The 19,395-nt window shown below is 38.4% G+C and overlaps 1 protein-coding gene across 2 annotated transcripts in view; it reads left to right on the top strand.

The window, feature by feature from the left end:
- Positions 1–19,395, top strand: part of LOC106091129 (uncharacterized) — a 176,661-nt gene that overhangs the window by 149,458 nt on the left and 7,808 nt on the right. Inside the window, exons 6-7 of one of the 2 annotated variants that reach the window (XM_059364813.1) lie at positions 18,542–18,711; positions 18,769–18,879. In XM_059364813.1, the coding sequence (XP_059220796.1) occupies positions 18,542–18,711; positions 18,769–18,879 (281 nt within the window). Of the gene's footprint in view, positions 1–18,541; positions 18,880–19,395 lie in introns of both variants that reach the window. The other variant, XM_059364812.1, reaches the window with a different exon arrangement.

Here is a 19,395-nt window from a genome sequence, read left to right on the forward strand (position 1 = left end):
GAAACAGCCAGATTTATAATAACTCAAAAACAGAAATTTGATATACTTATTTAAGGTGGGATGTCTAGGGCGGCCACCAAAATGGAAATTTAAACAAATAATGACAATATTAGGCTCAAATGAAGGGTAATTGAGACTAGACCACGAATCTGATACATGGGGGCCCACCTCACATGGGGGCCCACCCCCAAAAACACCCCCATACCGGACAGATTTACCGGCCATAGAAATAGAAGGCTCAAATGAAAGAAATTTGGGAGTAGAACACCAATATTATATCCACATTGTAGTGAAATTTCTGAAAGGCCGTACCAGCACCCAGCACTAATAGGACTTATTTCCTGACGTGACAGTATAGGGCTCAGATAAAATAAGACAGTGAAAGAAGACGCAGCCTAGCGGGCTCTGTCCAGCAAGTGATACATAAACAGTGACATGTCATAAGACAAGAACATGTAGTGTGATAGAGTCTTTATCGCCTTCAAATGTGTTTCATATTTGTAGTTTTATGACTATATCACTGATTTGTTGCTTATGTGTGTCATATTGGATCACATAAAACATCGTTTTATGATTTTAGAAAAAAATCACATCTGTGTTAACAAGCATTTGATATTTTGAATTATAGCAAAATCAAAACAAAAATGAAAAAATTGTACTCAGCTGCTCTCATGACCTCATATTTTAAGTGCATCCTGCAGAACAACCTGTACATCTGTACGTTCCTATTAATTTGTGTACAAAGTACATATAGCAATTTTTAACCGATCATCTTCAAATTGGAGACAGACATTTTTTTAGCCTTCGAACCGGTTCAGATTCGGCATAACATACATAAATATATATACGTATCGCTCGATTTTTACTTCTGTAGCCTTTAATCTTCACGAAATTTACTCATAGCACTCTTATGACTGTTGAATATTCTAGAGCAATACACCGATGCACACTTATAGAGCACTTGTTATATTTGTTTGAAATATTGTAGTCGTAACCGTTTCTTACCATTTCTTACCTAATTCTCGCATCCGATCCGCAATCCACTTATTATGATCGAGTTTCGCATTTTTGGGACTATGGCATCCGTCATCGATTAATTCTATTCGAAACTTCGAACAGAAATGTGTGTGTTTGCCCGCAGTAATTTACCTATCGTAAATACCAAATTTTCGTCTATTTTCAAAGAACTAGGCTAAAAATAGGACATCGAAGTATTTATTTCATAAAATAAAACAATTATTATAATATATTCACATTTTTGGTCCTTTGGATTGGATAAAAATTAACTTGTGCTTAAGGAAAATTCGGCAAAGCAAATCTTATATTTAAATATTTAATTTGTGCTTGTAGGTTTTTTTGTTTGTTTGTTTGTTCCTTATAGACTCAGAAACGGCTGAACTGATTTTCTTGATATTTTCACAGATGGTGGTGGAATAGGGTTGTTGAGCTGAATCTAAAACGCACTTCTCTGATGCTAGATTTATACTGACCATTTATTTTCAAATTTCCTATCACTACAATAAATGAAAATCTTAAAACTAAACTAGAACGAGATACCAACGCAGTGATATCTCCGTTTCTCCTTATCTGATATTTTACGATCCTAAGTAAACACACACATGCATTTCTTAGACTCATTATCTATTCCCTTTTTAAAGTACACATGCAGGGTTTATACGGCTGTGCGTATTGGTTTTATGAGATAGGCGATCGTACAAATAGACCCTAAACCGCACACAGACTCTATAAGATAACAACGCGTGGGCTATGAAATGCTAATGCGTTATCTCTCATGTTCAAAATAAATGTATTTTGAACATTCTGCCGGGCGCGTAAGTCTACATAGTGGACTGACTGTATTTTTGTCTAATTATATCTTTGATTTGTCGTTCGATAATTTGTAATAGTGGACTGTAATATTAGATATATTATTTTACATAAGTTCTAAAGATCTAAAAATTTAAAGCTGATACATTTTGCCTTTGAATAAACTTCTTAATAAAACATATCGCTAATATTATTATTATGAGAATAACTAAAATAAGAGCAGCATGACCACTCATATGATGAAACTGCAAGCCCCTTAGATCGACATTTGTTTTCTGGACATCTCTAAGCTTCGTCATCACTTCATCAACTTGGCGGGTGTGATTGATAATCATTGGTCCCAAAGGAAGCATGTTAAATTCTTCAATCTGAGCTAAGTCTGCTGTGAAATTCACTCTATCTTCTACATCTCGACTAGACTGGAGGCTTAACGGCGCAGTGATTGTTGTTCCTAGGGTTCTAACGGTGCATTCTACTAGGCGATTTCCTCCGTGCATCGTCTTGTAATGGGTGTCTCGTATAATTAAATAGGCCAGCCGTGATTTTCGAATGATCATAGGATGTTTTTGATCTAGCTGCAAATCAGAGTACTGAAGTCGACCTCCAACTCTTAAAACCCCCTCTTCGTCTAGGTACGGGTGCAAATTAGCCAGCTTGTGTCGATGATCCATCTGTCTGTTATCTCTTAGTTTTTGTACCTCACTTGGCCATTCTATCTTCTGATGACCTTTAACGATGTATTTCTCCGCCTTTAACAACTCCTCTCTCGTTAGATATGACGGGAAGGATCGGGTTCCCTTCAGTTTTTCAACAAACCGCAAGATGTAAGAGTAAACTCTTAGAAGTCTTCCATATGATGAATACCTTTCTATCAAATCGTTCAATAAGGTAGGTGCTTCCTTGGAAGCCGTGGAAGCGCATGTCTTCAATTCTGGAGGGGTTAGAGACCATTCCGCCTCCGGCAACAGCAGCCACTGGGGACCTTCCCACCATAGCTTTGAGTCTACAAGTTTATCTGGGGACACGCCTCTTGACCCCAAGTCTGCTGGATTCTCTTTTGACTTTACATACCGCCACTGCGCCTGAGATACCAAATTTTTTATGCCGGTTACTCGTGACCTTATAAATTTATCTTTGCTCTTGTTATTTTCAATCCAAGCAAGTGTAATTGTGGAGTCACTCCAGGCATAAACTTCCGATTCGGCTTTGACCACACTAATTATTCTATTTAGCAGCCTGGCCAATAGGAAGGCTGCACACAGCTCTAATTTCGGAAGCGTCTTTTTGTTTTTAATCGGGTTTACTTTGCTTTTTGCAGCCATCAAGGAAACTCCTTTATCGGTTTTAATATAAACCACTGCTGCATAGGCCTTCTCTGATGCATCCGCAAATCCCAAAATTTTAATTTTACTTTCGGATGCAGAGTTTAGCCATCTAGGTATCTTAACGTCTTGTAGAGACGAAATACGTGTCACGAATTCTTTCCAGCTGATCTCCAAATCTCCATCGATTTTCTGGTCCCATTGCATCTCTAGCAACCATAAACTCTGAATAAACAACTTCGCCGTTATTATGACTGGTGTCAGCAACCCAAGCGGATCAAATATTTTTGCTAGATATGATAAAGCCAGCCTCTTTGTTGTACTCTCCGCTGGGTATTCCGATATTTTAAATCGAAATTCGCCTTCCTTCGGTTTCCACTGAAGTCCCAGGGTTTTTACATTAGTGGTTTCATTGATGTTTATTATTTCGTTCTCCTTGTCTTCTTTCGATGATTTCACAATGTGTTCATTGTTTGAACACCATTTTCTGAGATGGAATCCATAACCCTCTAAGTGCCTTGATATTTTGAATCGAAGCTGGAGACACTCTTCTATTGTGTCTGCCCCCGTAAGAAGATCATCCATATAAAAATCTTCTTCAATTATTTGCTTCACCTTCGTATCCGCGCATTCTTTCGCAATCTGCATTAAGGTTCTTACGGCCAAGAACGGGGCACTTGCTGTTCCGAATGTCACTGTTGTCGGCTGATATTCTTTGATTTCCTCATTCCTATCTTTCCGCCACAGAACATGTTGATACCGCTGGCTCTCCTCATCCACCATTATTTGGCGGTACATTTTTTCAACATCTGAAGAAATCACGAACCTTTTTAAACGAAAGTTGAGTAGTATGTCGAAGACGTCTCTCTGCAACCGTGGCCCGACATGCATTATGTCGTTCAGACTTCTTCCATTATTTGTACTCGCGGAACCGTCGAAAACCACTCTGACTTTCGTAGTCAGACTGTCCTCTCGAACAACCGCTTGATGTGGTAAATAATATTTACCGCTATGAATCTGTTTCACTGGCTTCATGTGCCCCAGTGCAATATATTCCTCCATAATTCTTGAGTATTCATGCTTCATAGCATTATCCTTGATGAGCTTTTTCTCCAGGCTAATGAGTCTGGCTGCTGCCTGTTTATACGATGTTCCCAGCTCTTTATCTTCTTTGAAGGGGATTTGAACTATAAACCGCCCTTCTTCATTTCTTTTCGTTGTAGCAGCATAATTATCCAAACATTTTTCGTCATCGTTTGTAACCATGTCCATATCCAACTCTTCAGTTTCCCAAAATCTTTCAATCTCTGTAGTGACATTGACACCTTTTTTCGCTACTGGGACTCGAATCGTTAATGGGCCGGACAACATTAATCCCAGCTTGGTATGTTGCCCCAACATTCCATGCTTCTTATGTATTCCGTTCTTTAGTATGTCCACATACACATCTCCGCCAAGCACCATATCTATCCTCTCGTTCTTGTAGTAGTTTGGATCAGCCAATTGAAAGTTTTTCCATACACCCTGGTTGTGTACTAACGAAGAATCCAAATGGACGGAAGCTAACGTTGGTAAAATAAGAGCTTCGACATCGAGTGAATAGTTGCTGGGAAATCTCGGATGGATCCTAACTTTTACTTTTGATTTTGCAACTCCCACCAAATTGTCACCTAGTCCATGCAATTCCATATTGGCCTTTTCTCGAGGGATTTGAAGTATCTGTGCTGCTTCTTCCCTTAAAAACGTTGACTGAGATCCTTGGTCCACCAAAGCTTTCAAGGTAACCATCTCTCCATGTATATTCTTGACCTGCACCTGAGCCGTTGCCAGTAGGACACTCCTTGTCCCGTTAGCAACACATGTAGTGGATGTCTTAGTTAGATGGAGTACCGAATGATGTTTAAACCCACAGGTTCCACATTTGATGGTACTATCGCATCTTGCATTCTGATTGTGGTTCAAGCATCTATGGCATATATTTTTTGTTTTAACCCATGATACTCGTTCCGCCACTGGCAATCTCAACAGACTTCGACATTCTTCCGTTAAGTGTCCTTGTTTTCTACAGTATAGACACGCACTTTTATCCGTATAGAGTGTCGTACTTTTCATAGGCTGCTGTTGCCGATGATTGTAATTGCTGCTGTACTTCTTTGTACCTGCTGCCTCCAAATTTTGATATCGTTCCTCCAAGAACTCCAAAACATCTTTAAGCTCCTGAATTTCTTTCGATTTCTTTGTATGCTGCTCGTATAATAATAAACCTTCTTTGTCTAGCTTACGGATGATTACACGCGCCATTACAGCATCCTCGATGTTGCATTTCATTGCTTTTAACCCTTGGACGCATTCAATTGTTGTATCAAGTAATCCTTTTACTTGTTTAGCGTTCTCACTACACACATGGGGTTGATCTAACAATCGGTCTAGTATCGTTTGAAACAAAATTCTTTTATTTCCAAAGCGTTGATTTAGTATCTCCCACGCTGGCTGGTAATTGCTTCCATCTGCCGGTAAATGTTTAATTACTTTTGACGCTTCTCCTTTAATATGAGCTTTCAGATAAAACATTTTCTCAACGTCCGATAAGCTCTCGGCATCATGTACGAGCTTCTTGTATAAATCATGGAAAGATGGCCATTCTTCCACGTTACCGTAGAAGTCCGGTATTTTTATCTCCGCTAGTTTTATAGGACATCTCTCCTCCTTACATTTGTCCAATCTTAAGATCAGCGTTGTTTTACTTCTTTTGTAGAGGTTTTCTACTTCATCAACTTCTTTAGTGATGTCTTCGTAAGACCCCTCATGGTTGATAGTGAGTTCCCATAATAGATCATTAATTTGATTCATCTGTGTTTCCCATGATCTTTTTGCTTCTTCCAGCAAGACTTTAATATTGAGTTGTTCCAACTCTAGTAGTTCTCCTACTAACTTTCGAATAAGTTTTCTTATTCTTTCCTTCCTTTTTCCCGCTATTCTTTCCTTCTTATTTTTGGACTCCCCATTTTCCTGCGGTTGGATTTGTTGTAATTTCAACCCCGACGATTCAGTTTTTCCAGTTTCCAATTGGCTGGCTGCATCCTCGTTCGTCTCTAGGGCTGCACAGATTTCCTCCACCAATGAGTTCACCTTCTCATAATACTTGTTTTTAAAGTACGGTTCCTCGGTGATACCCAATTCGGTTAACTTCGTGTGGTTATTTTTGAATTCCTGCCAAACTTGCCCCAACTGGGCTTTGCAGGTTTCCTTAGCCACACTTCTTGCGGTTTCCTTAAGGCAGCTTTGCTTCAAATTGATGATATATTCACCAATCTCATTTTGACGCTTGTATAACTGCTGACGAACCATTTTACTTTATTTGTAGTTTTGTTTGTTTATTTTTCTGATATTTTTATTATGTGTTTTTTTTTTTTTTTCTTCTCGTTGTCTAAAGCCACGAGAACGCTTCTTCACTGTATTTCCACTTTTTAGTGGATTGTGATTTCTATTATTATTTTTCTTCTCGTTGTTTAAAGCCACGAGGACGCTTCTTCACAGAATTTAATTTTTCAGTGGGTGTTAAACAATTTTTATTAAATTGCTTTATAGGCCTAGTTCCATTGAGCTTCTTACCTCGGGTGGGGGATAACTCAATTTTACGAAGGACCAAATGTTGAGCTGAATCTAAAACGCACTTCTCTGATGCTAGATTTATACTGACCATTTATTTTCAAATTTCCTATCACTACAATAAATGAAAATCTTAAAACTAAACTAGACTTTTCCCGCTATTCTTTCCTTCTTATTTTTGGACTCCCCATTTTCCTGCGGTTGGATTTGTTGTAATTTCAACCCCGACGATTCAGTTTTTCCAGTTTCCAATTGGCTGGCTGCATCCTCGTTCGTCTCTAGGGCTGCACAGATTTCCTCCACCAATGAGTTCACCTTCTCATAATACTTGTTTTTAAAGTACGGTTCCTCGGTGATACCCAATTCGGTTAACTTCGTGTGGTTATTTTTGAATTCCTGCCAAACTTGCCCCAACTGGGCTTTGCAGGTTTCCTTAGCCACACTTCTTGCGGTTTCCTTAAGGCAGCTTTGCTTCAAATTGATGATATATTCACCAATCTCATTTTGACGCTTGTATAACTGCTGACGAACCATTTTACTTTATTTGTAGTTTTGTTTGTTTATTTTTCTGATATTTTTATTATGTGTTTTTTTTTTTTTTTTCTTCTCGTTGTCTAAAGCCACGAGAACGCTTCTTCACTGTATTTCCACTTTTTAGTGGATTGTGATTTCTATTATTATTTTTCTTCTCGTTGTTTAAAGCCACGAGGACGCTTCTTCACAGAATTTAATTTTTCAGTGGGTGTTAAACAATTTTTATTAAATTGCTTTATAGGCCTAGTTCCATTGAGCTTCTTACCTCGGGTGGGGGATAACTCAATTTTACGAAGGACCAAATGTTGAGCTGAATCTAAAACGCACTTCTCTGATGCTAGATTTATACTGACCATTTATTTTCAAATTTCCTATCACTACAATAAATGAAAATCTTAAAACTAAACTAGAACGAGATACCAACGCAGTGATATCTCCGTTTCTCCTTATCTGATATTTTACGATCCTAAGTAAACACACACATGCATTTCTTAGACTCATTATCTATTCCCTTTTTAAAGTACACATGCAGGGTTTATACGGCTGTGCGTATTGGTTTTATGAGATAGGCGATCGTACAAATAGACCCTAAACCGCACACAGACTCTATAAGATAACAACGCGTGGGCTATGAAATGCTAATGCGTTATCTCTCATGTTCAAAATAAATGTATTTTGAACAAGGGTACTACATTTTTTTGATATTTGAAGGGAGGGCGGACCCTCCCCCTTACCCTTAAATTTTCAGAAACGCCAGATCTCGGAGATGGGTGGTGCGATTTAAGCGAAATTTTGTATGGTAAAGGTATAAAGGATAAGAAAACGTATCTGATATCCAACTGTCGGACCCAGTGCTAGGGATACCACCCCAAGCCCCGAAACACCTCTAAATCGGACATATTTACCGCCCATGGCAGTATGGGACTCAAATGAAAGGTATTTGCGAGTAGAATATGAATCTAATATCCAAATGTGGGACCACGTTTCTGGGGGTCCACCCCTTTCCCAAAACACCCCCCAAACAGGACTTATTTACTGACCATGGGAATATGGGGCTTAAATAAAAGGTATTTGAATGGAGAATACGAATCTGATATCCAAATATGGCACCAAGTGTTTGGGGGGGCCGCCTCTCACCAAAAACATCCCCCAAAGGGGACAAATTTACGACCATAGCAATATGGGGCTCAAATGAAAGGTCTTTGGGAGTAAAGCACGAATTTGATATCAATATTTGGGAAAAGTGTCCATGGGGCCACCCCATCCCCACAACACCACTGGGGACCACCTCACCCCCTAAATCAGATATCATGAGAAAGTCGGACTGAAATAAAGCATTCTAAGAATGGTGTACACCTTACATCCAAACTAAAATTCATAGACAAATAAAGATGTGGGATTCACACTGTAAGTCGAGCGATATACTATTTGCGTAGAATGGTATTTCACTAAAAGCTCTTTAATTGACGAAAATAAATATTCCAAGGAAACTTTTGTTCCATATAAAGTAAAAGAAGGCGCAGCGGAGCGGGCCCGGGTTAGCTAGTATCATATAAATCTAAGTCAGAACATTTGTGAAGGCATAAACCAATCTTTATAATAACATTCTCATATTATTAGTAAATACAGGAGCGGACATATCTTTATTAAAGCAATTAAATAAAGAATATGTATAGTCAATTAATCAAGCCACCAAGAGTATTGCGACTGAGAATTTGACAAGGTATGACTTGATTGAATCAAAATATCTACAAAATGAGACAATTGTTTAAGGATCAACTTTCACAAATTGTGTTCTGACTACAGGGATAGTTTTGGTTAAGAAACAGAACCAATCACAGCTAATAATTTTTATAGACAGAAGATACGACTCAAGGACTCTGAACCACATACGCTTTGAGCAGAAATAAACGAACAAGTAAATAAACTTGTGCCTGATGGTATAATTGAACCACCTGTTTCAGAATTTAACAGCCCACTGCTTCTTGTTGCGAAAAAGATATTACCAAATTCTGAACAAAAGTGTTGGCGCTTTTATAGCGGATGCTCTTTCCCGCATCACTCTTACGCGTTAAAAGAGCAATATGAAGGGATAGTTAGCGTATATAAAATCATGACAAGATCGGAAACTCGTTGAAATAGTCCAAACCACTTCAATAACGATATTCTTGGAATGTTTCAATTGAATAGCCCAACGTTTATGACGTCATTAATTTTAATGACATTAAAAATTCGTAATGTTAAAATTATATTTAGACCAGTATTGTTTAAAACATGGCAAAGTGATTTTTAAACGAATGCATGTCGTGCGCTGCTACCAATGGTGACCATTATAAACAGAAATAATGAGTAAGAGAAAAAGACGATTTTGACGAGATACCATGATAATGCTTATATGTGATTTCACAAAATACTTAATTGCTTTGCCAATGTCGGACAAAAATTCCAAAACTGTAGCTAAAGTAATCTTTGAGTCCCATGTGTTGACTTATGGGCCTATGACAACTATAGTTACAGACGTGGGTACTGAATATAAAAACATTCCTTCCACAGCCTACCATCATCAAACTCTTGGAGCAGTATAGCGGAGTCATCAGACTTTCAACGAGTATGTAAGGTCTTAGATATCCGTTGATAACGACGATTGGGATGTGTGGTTAAGGTACTTAATGTATTGCTAAAATACGACAGCTTCTATTTCCCATGGATATTGCCTTTATGAACTCTTATTCGGCAGGGTTCTGAATGGGTTTCTGGTATTTAATCAAATTATGGATATTCAGCCATTGTATAATCCTGAGGATTACTCCAAAGAAGTAAGATACAGATTGTTAGGAATGGCAAAATCAGGATAGAAAATAGGTATGATAAAGGGAAATACAAACATATTTTCAATATAAGTGACACTGTGCTTCTTCGTAATGAAGCTGGTCACAAATTAGAAAGTAATTATTTAGGCCCTTATAACGTAATTGACGTGAAAGAAAATGGTAATTACTTTATAAAAGGCAAAAAGACTATTACTGTTCAAAGCGATATAATAAGAACATTTAGAGAATGGAAAACAGATATACTAATATAACATTATATATTTGGAACATACAGTTAAATTTTTTTAAGTCATTTTGCTATATATACTATTTTGTTATATGTTACAATTTTAAATAAGTAATATAAAAACTAATAAATATTACAATTTATTATTGTTTTTTTAAGACTTTTGTTATACATACATTTTGTTGTAGATATAAACAAATAACATGAAATCTAATTTTAAAATGTTTTAATGTTTTTAATAAAAAAAAAAAAAAATTAAAGGAAAATCAAACTAATCTTAGGACTACATTTGTAATGTTTATTTTCTTTATTTTATAGCAATAAATATTGATGAAGTCTTTTTGTAATTTTTACCAAACAAAAACCATTTGAATTTATTAAGATTTTACTATTAACGTTATTTTCATTTTATTAGTAATAATTTTATTAGTAATAATTAATAATTTTGTCATATATTTACATATACAAGTAAATACATGGAAGGAAGATATGACTTCTCGACCAATGGCGTATGCTAGGATACCAAGGATTCCCTCAGATCCTGAATCCATACTTGTAAGATTAAGAAAATGTAATCCCTGTCTTTTAACCACCGACTGGAAGATTCTTAGATTGGATGAGGCTGATGGTGACCCGAGACATGCAGTATTCTTACTACACTCCGACTGTCTCGCAGACCTCAACAAGTCTGAGTTGTGTCCTACGGATTCGACAAGTTGAAACTCTATAGAAGATGTTGTTAAAGTCTGGCGGTTTGCCGGAGGATGAAAATCCCCCTGCCACAACCGAGGCAGGAGGGGGTGCATCGAAGCGGGACCCGACAACCCCTGTGTGAGTGGTTCACCCAGTTGGACTGGGCTCAAGATGTGCGCCAGCGGAGAAGCACAGAACTCAGAAAGTACTTCGACAGCAGCAGTTACTGAAGCATCTAAGGAGGAATCAATCGTCCACACCGCAAGTGTCCAGTGTGCTGAAGAAGAGTGGTTCCACAGCTTTCGCATCTGCCCCTGGATGCGTACGAAAGCTCATTATTACACGATCTAACGAATCTTGTGAGGATGAACTCCTGGCGGAATCAGAAGACGAGGCTTACACAACAGTGGTGGAACTTCTGAATCCTGACTATGGTCCGGTCTCTGCAGATAAATCTCCACCATTGTAAGGCCGATGGCAGGGGGGTTTGCCGTGGTTCTTATCCAGGAACCATGGGTGTGTGGAGAAATTGTTTGTGAACTTAGAATTCCGGGATTTAAACTACTCAAGGGTACGGGGAATTGGAGACACAGAGCCTGTATTCTTGCAAAGAATAATCTAAATGTTTTTCTTCTTCCGTCGCTAAGCACTAAAGATTTAGTAGTAGCCAGCCTTGAAATACATAAAACTCATAACTGGCTGACTTCCCTACATTCTCACACGATTCAGAGATGCCGCCTCCAAATCTTAAGTCGCTGGTTGAAGCCGCTTCTGTAGGGAAGAAGAGCCTCAGTGTAGGAAGTGATGCTAATGCACATCACCAGATATGTGGAAGTTTGGATATCGACGAAAGGGGTGAGCTGCTCATCGAATATATTAAAAGTTGCAATCTGGCGATTTTTAATTAAGGGGATAAACCTACCTTTATTACCAGGAACAGGCATGAGTTACTAGAAATTACCTTTGTATCGGAAGATATATGTGGAAGAATATGCGACTGGGATGTATTGAATGACCACAGCTTCACAGAGCATCGTTATATTAGTTTCATCCATGGAGAAAATACTGCAGAAGTGGTCCCTCTGCTAAAAAGAAAAAAGACGGATTGGGAAAAATTTGGGCACAAATTCTGCACGTCAATCCCTTCTATACCAGAAAAGGAAGTGGAAATTATGGAGGATATAGACAAAGTGGTCAAGCGGATCACGAAGGCCTTGAATGACTCGCTTGTGTCAGCATATCTTTGTGCAAAGCCAAGGGGCAAACAGCGACCGCCATGGCGAACCCCAGAGCTGGTTGGTCTAAGAAGGACTGCAGAAAACTCTTCAATAGAGCAAATGCCACAAGAGCACAACACGATTGGGACATCTAACCAGGTGGGCTTTGGGGTGTACTCTTAAGATCTAGAAATGCCCATATCGAAAAGGTTATCCGACCACGGCAGTGTGTATCAAGCGGAGATCCTTGCAATTAAGGAAGTGGTGGAATGGCTAAGATATAATGTCACAACGACGATTGGCATAAATATCTTCTCAGACTGCCAGGCAGCCATTAAATCCCTGAAGAACGTGTTTCTGAACACAAAAACTGGCCTCTACTGTCGCAATTCTCTCAACAAGATGGCTGAAAATTCAACTGTTCTGCGTGCCGGGTCACAGAGATATCCCAGGGAATTGTAAAGCGGAGGAGCTGGCGACTAGGACATTCCAGGGATACTTAAATCTGTGGGTATGCCTCTAGCAACATGTAGGCTAAATTTCCAGGACCAGGCCGGAAGGACATCGAATGATGAATAGATGGTTACAAAGAGGGGTCTGTGAGCATTCCAAAACTATGTGGCCTAATATGGACTTGAAGAGATCGACCGCTTTGCTGTCACTGGCTAAAACAGACGTCGCAGTCATTGTCCGGCACGACAGGTCACAGAAGCTGTGAGGCCATCGATGAAGAAGAGACTATAGACTGTGTGTTTGTCCCGCACTAGCAGTCAGAAGGATTTCCACTTTAGGTTCTCAGTTCTTTGAGAACGTGTCTGATTTAGCGAATGTGAACATTCGCAAATTGTTGGGCTTTTTAAGGCGATCTGGATGGTTCAACGGTAGGAACTAGAAGGCATCTTCCTTCTTTTGTTCCTGTGTTATCAGAATGGACGAAAACGTCTATGTGAGTCTGGTGGCAGACTGCCACATAAACCTAACCTAACCTTGGCTGTGTGGCTTGTGGCGCCGCCCTGTCCTCCAAGTCCATATCATGTCCTCCAAGTCCATTTCATGTCCACCAAGTCCATATCATCCAATTGGGTCCAAAAATATTCTGTTATCATTGAACGGTAGTAATTCACAGTAACGTGAAGTATCATCACCGAAAAGTACGCCCCAATGATGCCCATAAACCGCACCAAACAGTTATATTTTCGGGATGCAATGATTATTCATTGCCATCATGAAATGGCAAACCTTACTCAGGTAAAATTCAGAATAGTGGCAAAAAATATGGCGGTCTACTTTTGTAGCGTACGTGTACAAAATCCCTTTATATAAAAGACTAGTTTTACCTGCTGATATTCGCCCAGAACAATTGGCTGACCCAAAACCTTAAAATTTTGCATAAAGGTCACTCTTGGAAGGTGCGAGATAAGGTTGGATTTTTTAAAATTCCAACTAGAACATACTAAAATTAGTAAATTACTTAACACAGCATTGTTGTTGCCTTTCACTTATGACCCCTTTCTTTATGCTTATGCAAAGCCAACAACAACAGTAAGAAGGAAAAATACGAGAGAACCCCGTTAGATGCAAGACAATGAGTATACTAATAGAAATCATTGTAACGCCCCCACAAATATACTGGCATAATATGAGAGCACTAGGTGATAGCATGAGAGACACAAGTTGGATGTCTGAAAGACAGAGATCGCTGTTACGGTTGGTGGGTTTGGCTTGTTCAAACGGAGATCAACCAATTACATATGCCTCTCCTTTCGATTATGTATATATGGGGAGCAGGGATGGAAAAGCTAGTACTATAGTACTTTTTGGACCTATGGAGTACCGAAGTACCCTCGCGACCGATTAAGTACTTTTCCAAGCCCGAAAAAACGTTTGAACAAATTAAAGGATTTTTAGCCTTTTTTATCTTTACAGGCGAGTAGTTCTCACTTTACGAAAATCACTACTATAAAATAGATTTATTTACTTGTTAGTGGCTTTAGTCTTGTCCGTCCCACTGTCGAATTCGCGTTATGCATGTCGTTTGGCGATTGAAAGTGGGAAAATATCGACTTTCGTTCAGATGTACATAGATCCCATATACTATTATCGTTATTTCAATTGAAATTGGCTACGCAAAGTCTTTTGGTGCCTTTCCACATTCACCCTCAATAGGATACCGATGGATTCAGAAGAAAATAGCTGAAAGTAGTTAAGGACTTTTATACAAAGTTATTGATATACATATACATACGCGACATTTTTTCGTGATTACTTTTTTTAGATAATAGATTTTGGAAAAAACTTGGTGATTTCATTCAGTAGGACATTCCCCAATTACTTACAAAAACATATTCATAAAAGTATTATGTTTTCTTTGATATTTTTGAAGTGTTTTAAAAAGGTAATCGTGAAAAATGTGTGTTTTCGACTGTGGAAAACGAATATAGTACCAGCCTTAACTTATGAAACAAGTTTCATAAAATTATTATTTTATCATTGAGATTTTTGTAGGATTTCAAAAAAGTAATCTTGCACAACATGTGTTTTCATCTGTAAAAATAGAATAATAGTACCAGCCTTTTATGCAAAGCTGAAAAGTACTCTTTCGGTCCAAAAATTACATTTTTAGTACCATTTCAAAATTTATATTTTCCATCCCTGATGTGGAGGTGGCGATCCTCGTCGAGCTCCTATTGGTGAGCAAGCTCGTTCCGATCCAAAGGACCGATCGCCGCGGGACATCATGACCATTGGTTGTTTAAAGGCGGCTATAACTCGTCTTGTTAAGCATCATAGGCACTCAGTTTTTATTATTTATGCATGAGCCGGTGCCGTTCGGCCTGTCACTGAGAGTCCCGCTGCCATGCAGCTACTCCGTATGGAGCATTCCACTATCCGCAACCGGTGGACGCTCCCGTAGCTCGCAGCTAATCTTCTCGTGATAACAATGAACACCTCAAAGTTGCAGCCTGTGTGGAGTTCACAGTTATCCCATCCGGAGTTTGATTTGTACAACCGGCAGCCATGGGATTCTTTATTTATAGTTTTTTTATGCAAACCATAGTGGTTCTATTTCACTTCATGATATTGACAACGGCTTAAAACAACTATGGCAATGCACTTATTATGTGTAAAGATTGAAATGAAAATTATTTTTTTTTTTATTTTAGGGGTGGGGCCATGTCTTTTTTTTTTCTTGAAAACCCCAGTTTATTTTTGTAGACTTAAAAACTTTACATCTTCTTCTTCTCATTATAAGAGTTGCTTTGGATAGTTTGTGTGTTCTTATGTTACATTAAGACTGAAAAATGGCCTGTTCGATCTTCATGAAATTATCACAGAATGCAGGCCCATGTGTAATTAGTGTAATTCACTTTTTGATATTCAAAGTGGGCGGACCCTCCACCTTATCTCAATCCTCAAAAACTCTCTATCTCGGAATTGGATGCACAGATTTAAGACTTAAATAATACAAGAAACTTTGTATCTGCGCCGCGCCGTCCTCCAACGATATAAAAATCTTGCCTGATGTCTGAGGCCCGCTCCAAAAACGGAAATGTGTGTATCTATATCGGTATCATAACGGGACACATGGAACTACGAGCTCACTTATGTAAAATAGGTGCGGCAAGTGGTAGTATGTGTAGGGCATGCGTGGAAGATGATGAGACGTTTGAGCATTTCCTATTTTGCCATTGCTCGGCTTTCGCGACTAACAGATACCGGCACTTAGGTGGGGACACAATACCAGACATGAACCAAATTAGGGGCGCGGCATGGAAAACAATTAAGTATTTTAAAAGTAGCACAGTCAGTGAATGAGTGTTTCATGGAGAACTCTGCCAAGGCTTGGCCCCGCTTATTAGTATTGGTACTACCCCACGAAATGTGGTGAGAGTTCGCATCGCACCCTATTAGTACCTTATTTCCTGTGTGTTTTGCTTTCCTCACCAGCCGTTGCAGATCGGAAATCCTAACACAGATTTTCTTTTTCGAGGTTACTTTTTTTAGTATTTAGAGTGCACAACAAGCCGATAACCGGCTTAGGTTTATGTCCATAGTGGCATTGGGCGGATTAATATCCGCACCCTCTTAACAACCAAACCTATATCGTACGGTATTAAAATGGTCTCAAATTAAAGGGCTTGAGAGTAAATTGCGAATGTCGTATATATATTAATGGTAATGTATGGGGTTGACCACCCACTCAAAAGAAAACCCAAAACAGGATATGTCGGCCGGGACTTTACTGAACCAAATGAAATATCTTTGACAGTAGATTACGAATCTGATATTAATATAAGGGGCCAAGTATCTGGGTGGCCACTCCCACCGAAAACACACTTTAATGGGCACGTAAACCCATCGCGATGATATGATATGGCTGTAAAGTAAAACTTGTATACATTTTTATTTGTTTGTTTCTTCCGTATAGACTCGAAAATGGCTGAAATGATTTTCTTGAAATTTTTACCCACTGCGCAGTTTGGAAGGGGTGATAGCCTATTTAATTTTTTAAAATCGAAATGGGGGTCAATTTGGGACTCAAAACAAAGGTATTTTGGAGTAGTATTTGAGAACGTATGAAGCCAGAGGGACCGTTCCGCCACAAAAATCACCCCTCCTCCACCATTTCAACCGATTGGGGCAATATGCGGCTTGAATGAATGGTACTTGGGAGTACTATACGAATTTTAATGGTAATTGGGAGCATTAGACTGATCGGGACAATATGGGACCTAAATTAAAGCTTTTTGGAAGTAGAACACGTCTCAAGAACGCCACTGATATCAATAGGCATAACTGATATCAAAATTGGGCACCAAATAACAAGGGACCACCACTGCCAAGAAATCCTTTCTCCTCTAAATGCCTCTCAAAAGGCATTAGCGTAATAATGGGATCTATTGGAAAGTATTCAAGTATAGGGTAAAAATTAGGATTTCAAATTCGGTAGTAAGCGCGGGGAGCCATTCCTCAAAAGAACATGAGGGCTGATCGAGATAAGATGGTATATGTACATATAAAAGGTTATTGGTAGTGGAATAGGGACAATTTGGGATTCAAATGAAAGGTCTTTTAATGTAACGTACGAATATTAGGGAACATGTGTCTGACAAACTCCAAATGGCCCCCAAACGCTCATGCGGAACGACCGGGACAATACAGGACTTAAATTAAAGTATTTTGGGAGTAATACACGAATCTCATATTCGATTTTGGGGACAGGTATATGGGGCCGGTATAATACCTCTATAATAGACATGAAGGCCAATAGGAACAATATGTGACTCAAACTAATGGTGATTACCATTGCCCATTGATATGTGAGAAGTTTGTCCCTGTTCCTTAATGGAATGTTCATAGGCAAAATTTGCAATTTGACATTGCAGAATAAAGTGTAGCATATTAGATAAAATGTGCGTAACTTCTCTCATATAAAAATCTGATTGCCGTTGTGGTGGTTCCACAATTATTATTCCTACATCAAATAATTTTAATTTTTAACAAATTAAGTTTAAATTTCATTACCTTTGTTAATTTCAAATAACTCTATTTTAAATTATTTTTCTCTAACTAGTAGCCTTTGAAATAAATTGTTTGTTTTTGTATTCAATTTAATTTTGGAATCTTAAAATATTGCTAGATGTAGTAGGCTTTGATTTTCGTTGTCATAGTTTGTTTGTGTATTTGATCCGCGTCCTCTGTTTTATATGCAAAAAATTGACACCACTACTACCAAAACTTAAGCAGCTAAAGTAAAGTAGGCTTATTTGACAGTTTTATAAAGCAAATAAAAAGCTAATTACAAATTAAAAAATATTCAATTGAAATTTATTTTTGGTTTTGCTTTTTAAGTTCTGCATAGATCATTTTCGATTGAAAATGTAAAAAGTACAACACTTTGAAAGGGTTGGGGCGACATTTGCATCTTGGCAAAGATCGAAATCACCATAGGTGAGGTTAGGTGGAAAATAGGGTGCAGATATTAATCTGCCACATGCCACTATAGACATACACCTAGTGAGACTATAGACATGCACCAGTAAGGTGAGATTTTAAAACTTTTGTATCGGCTCTAATAATCCGCATACGATAATCAAATAAAGTAATGAAGATTTGAGAAATACCCATGGCTCTGGGCACCAGTTTTATAAAATTTAAAGAAACATTCAATTTTAAATATCTACTATAGGATGTAGCGAAGCACACCGGGCCAGCTGGATTTAAATAAATATAATTTTTTATACATTCAAACAGTTGTTAAAGTTTTAATTCCATTTTCAGGTATCACGACGATAAAATGGTAAACTATGATACTCAAAATGGTTTCTTTGTAAAATCTTATTTACACAAAGAATCTCACCTCTCATCACAAAGTTCTGAAACCCATTTGGTAAGACCGGATGATGCGGAAAATTTTCGAGCCTATAAAGATTCGGCGATTCTTAAAACAAGTAATAAAACTAGTCACTGGTTAAAGAACGTGCAATCAGTTGGTTCTACTCTTCCAGCATCCATTAGCATTCTAACCATACTGAAGGTTCGTTTTCATCATGCGGGAAATTATACCTGTGCGCCTTCAAATGCAAAGTCGGCCAGTACATCTGTTCATGTCCTACAAGGTAAGTATAATTATTAATTGTTTATTAAACAAGTTAGTAAATGTTTGTCCAGCGCGAACAAGAATGGTCCGAAACGTGGGTAGCCACATCCCTGGATTCTGCTAAAAGTTTGCCTTTATTAAGTCAGTGGGTATTTAAGTTATTTTACAACAATCAAGTCGAAAATTGGTTGTGGCTGCTATGGTCTCAACAGTCATAGCAGGGAATCAATATTTAAGCGGCCTATATCAGTATATAGACAGATTCGTATCACACTTAGCACGGATGCTGGAAGTCTTGCAGAAGTCTTTGTGTCAATTTTCTGGTGAAAATTGGGGTCTCTAGGAGCTCAAGAAGTCAAATACGGGGATCGGTTTATATGGGGCCTATATCAGTACATATGTAGCCAGATTTGGATTATACTTGGCTCGGACGCTGGAAATCATAGGAGTAGTCTTCATGCCAAATTTCATCCAAATAAAACACTTCATGGGGCTCAAGAAGCCAAATCCGGGTATCGAATGATATGGAAGGCAT

The sequence above is a fragment of the Stomoxys calcitrans genome, chromosome 3 (genome assembly GCF_963082655.1).
Source record: "Stomoxys calcitrans chromosome 3, idStoCalc2.1, whole genome shotgun sequence".
In the NCBI taxonomy this organism is placed as follows: Eukaryota; Metazoa; Arthropoda; class Insecta; order Diptera; family Muscidae; genus Stomoxys; species Stomoxys calcitrans.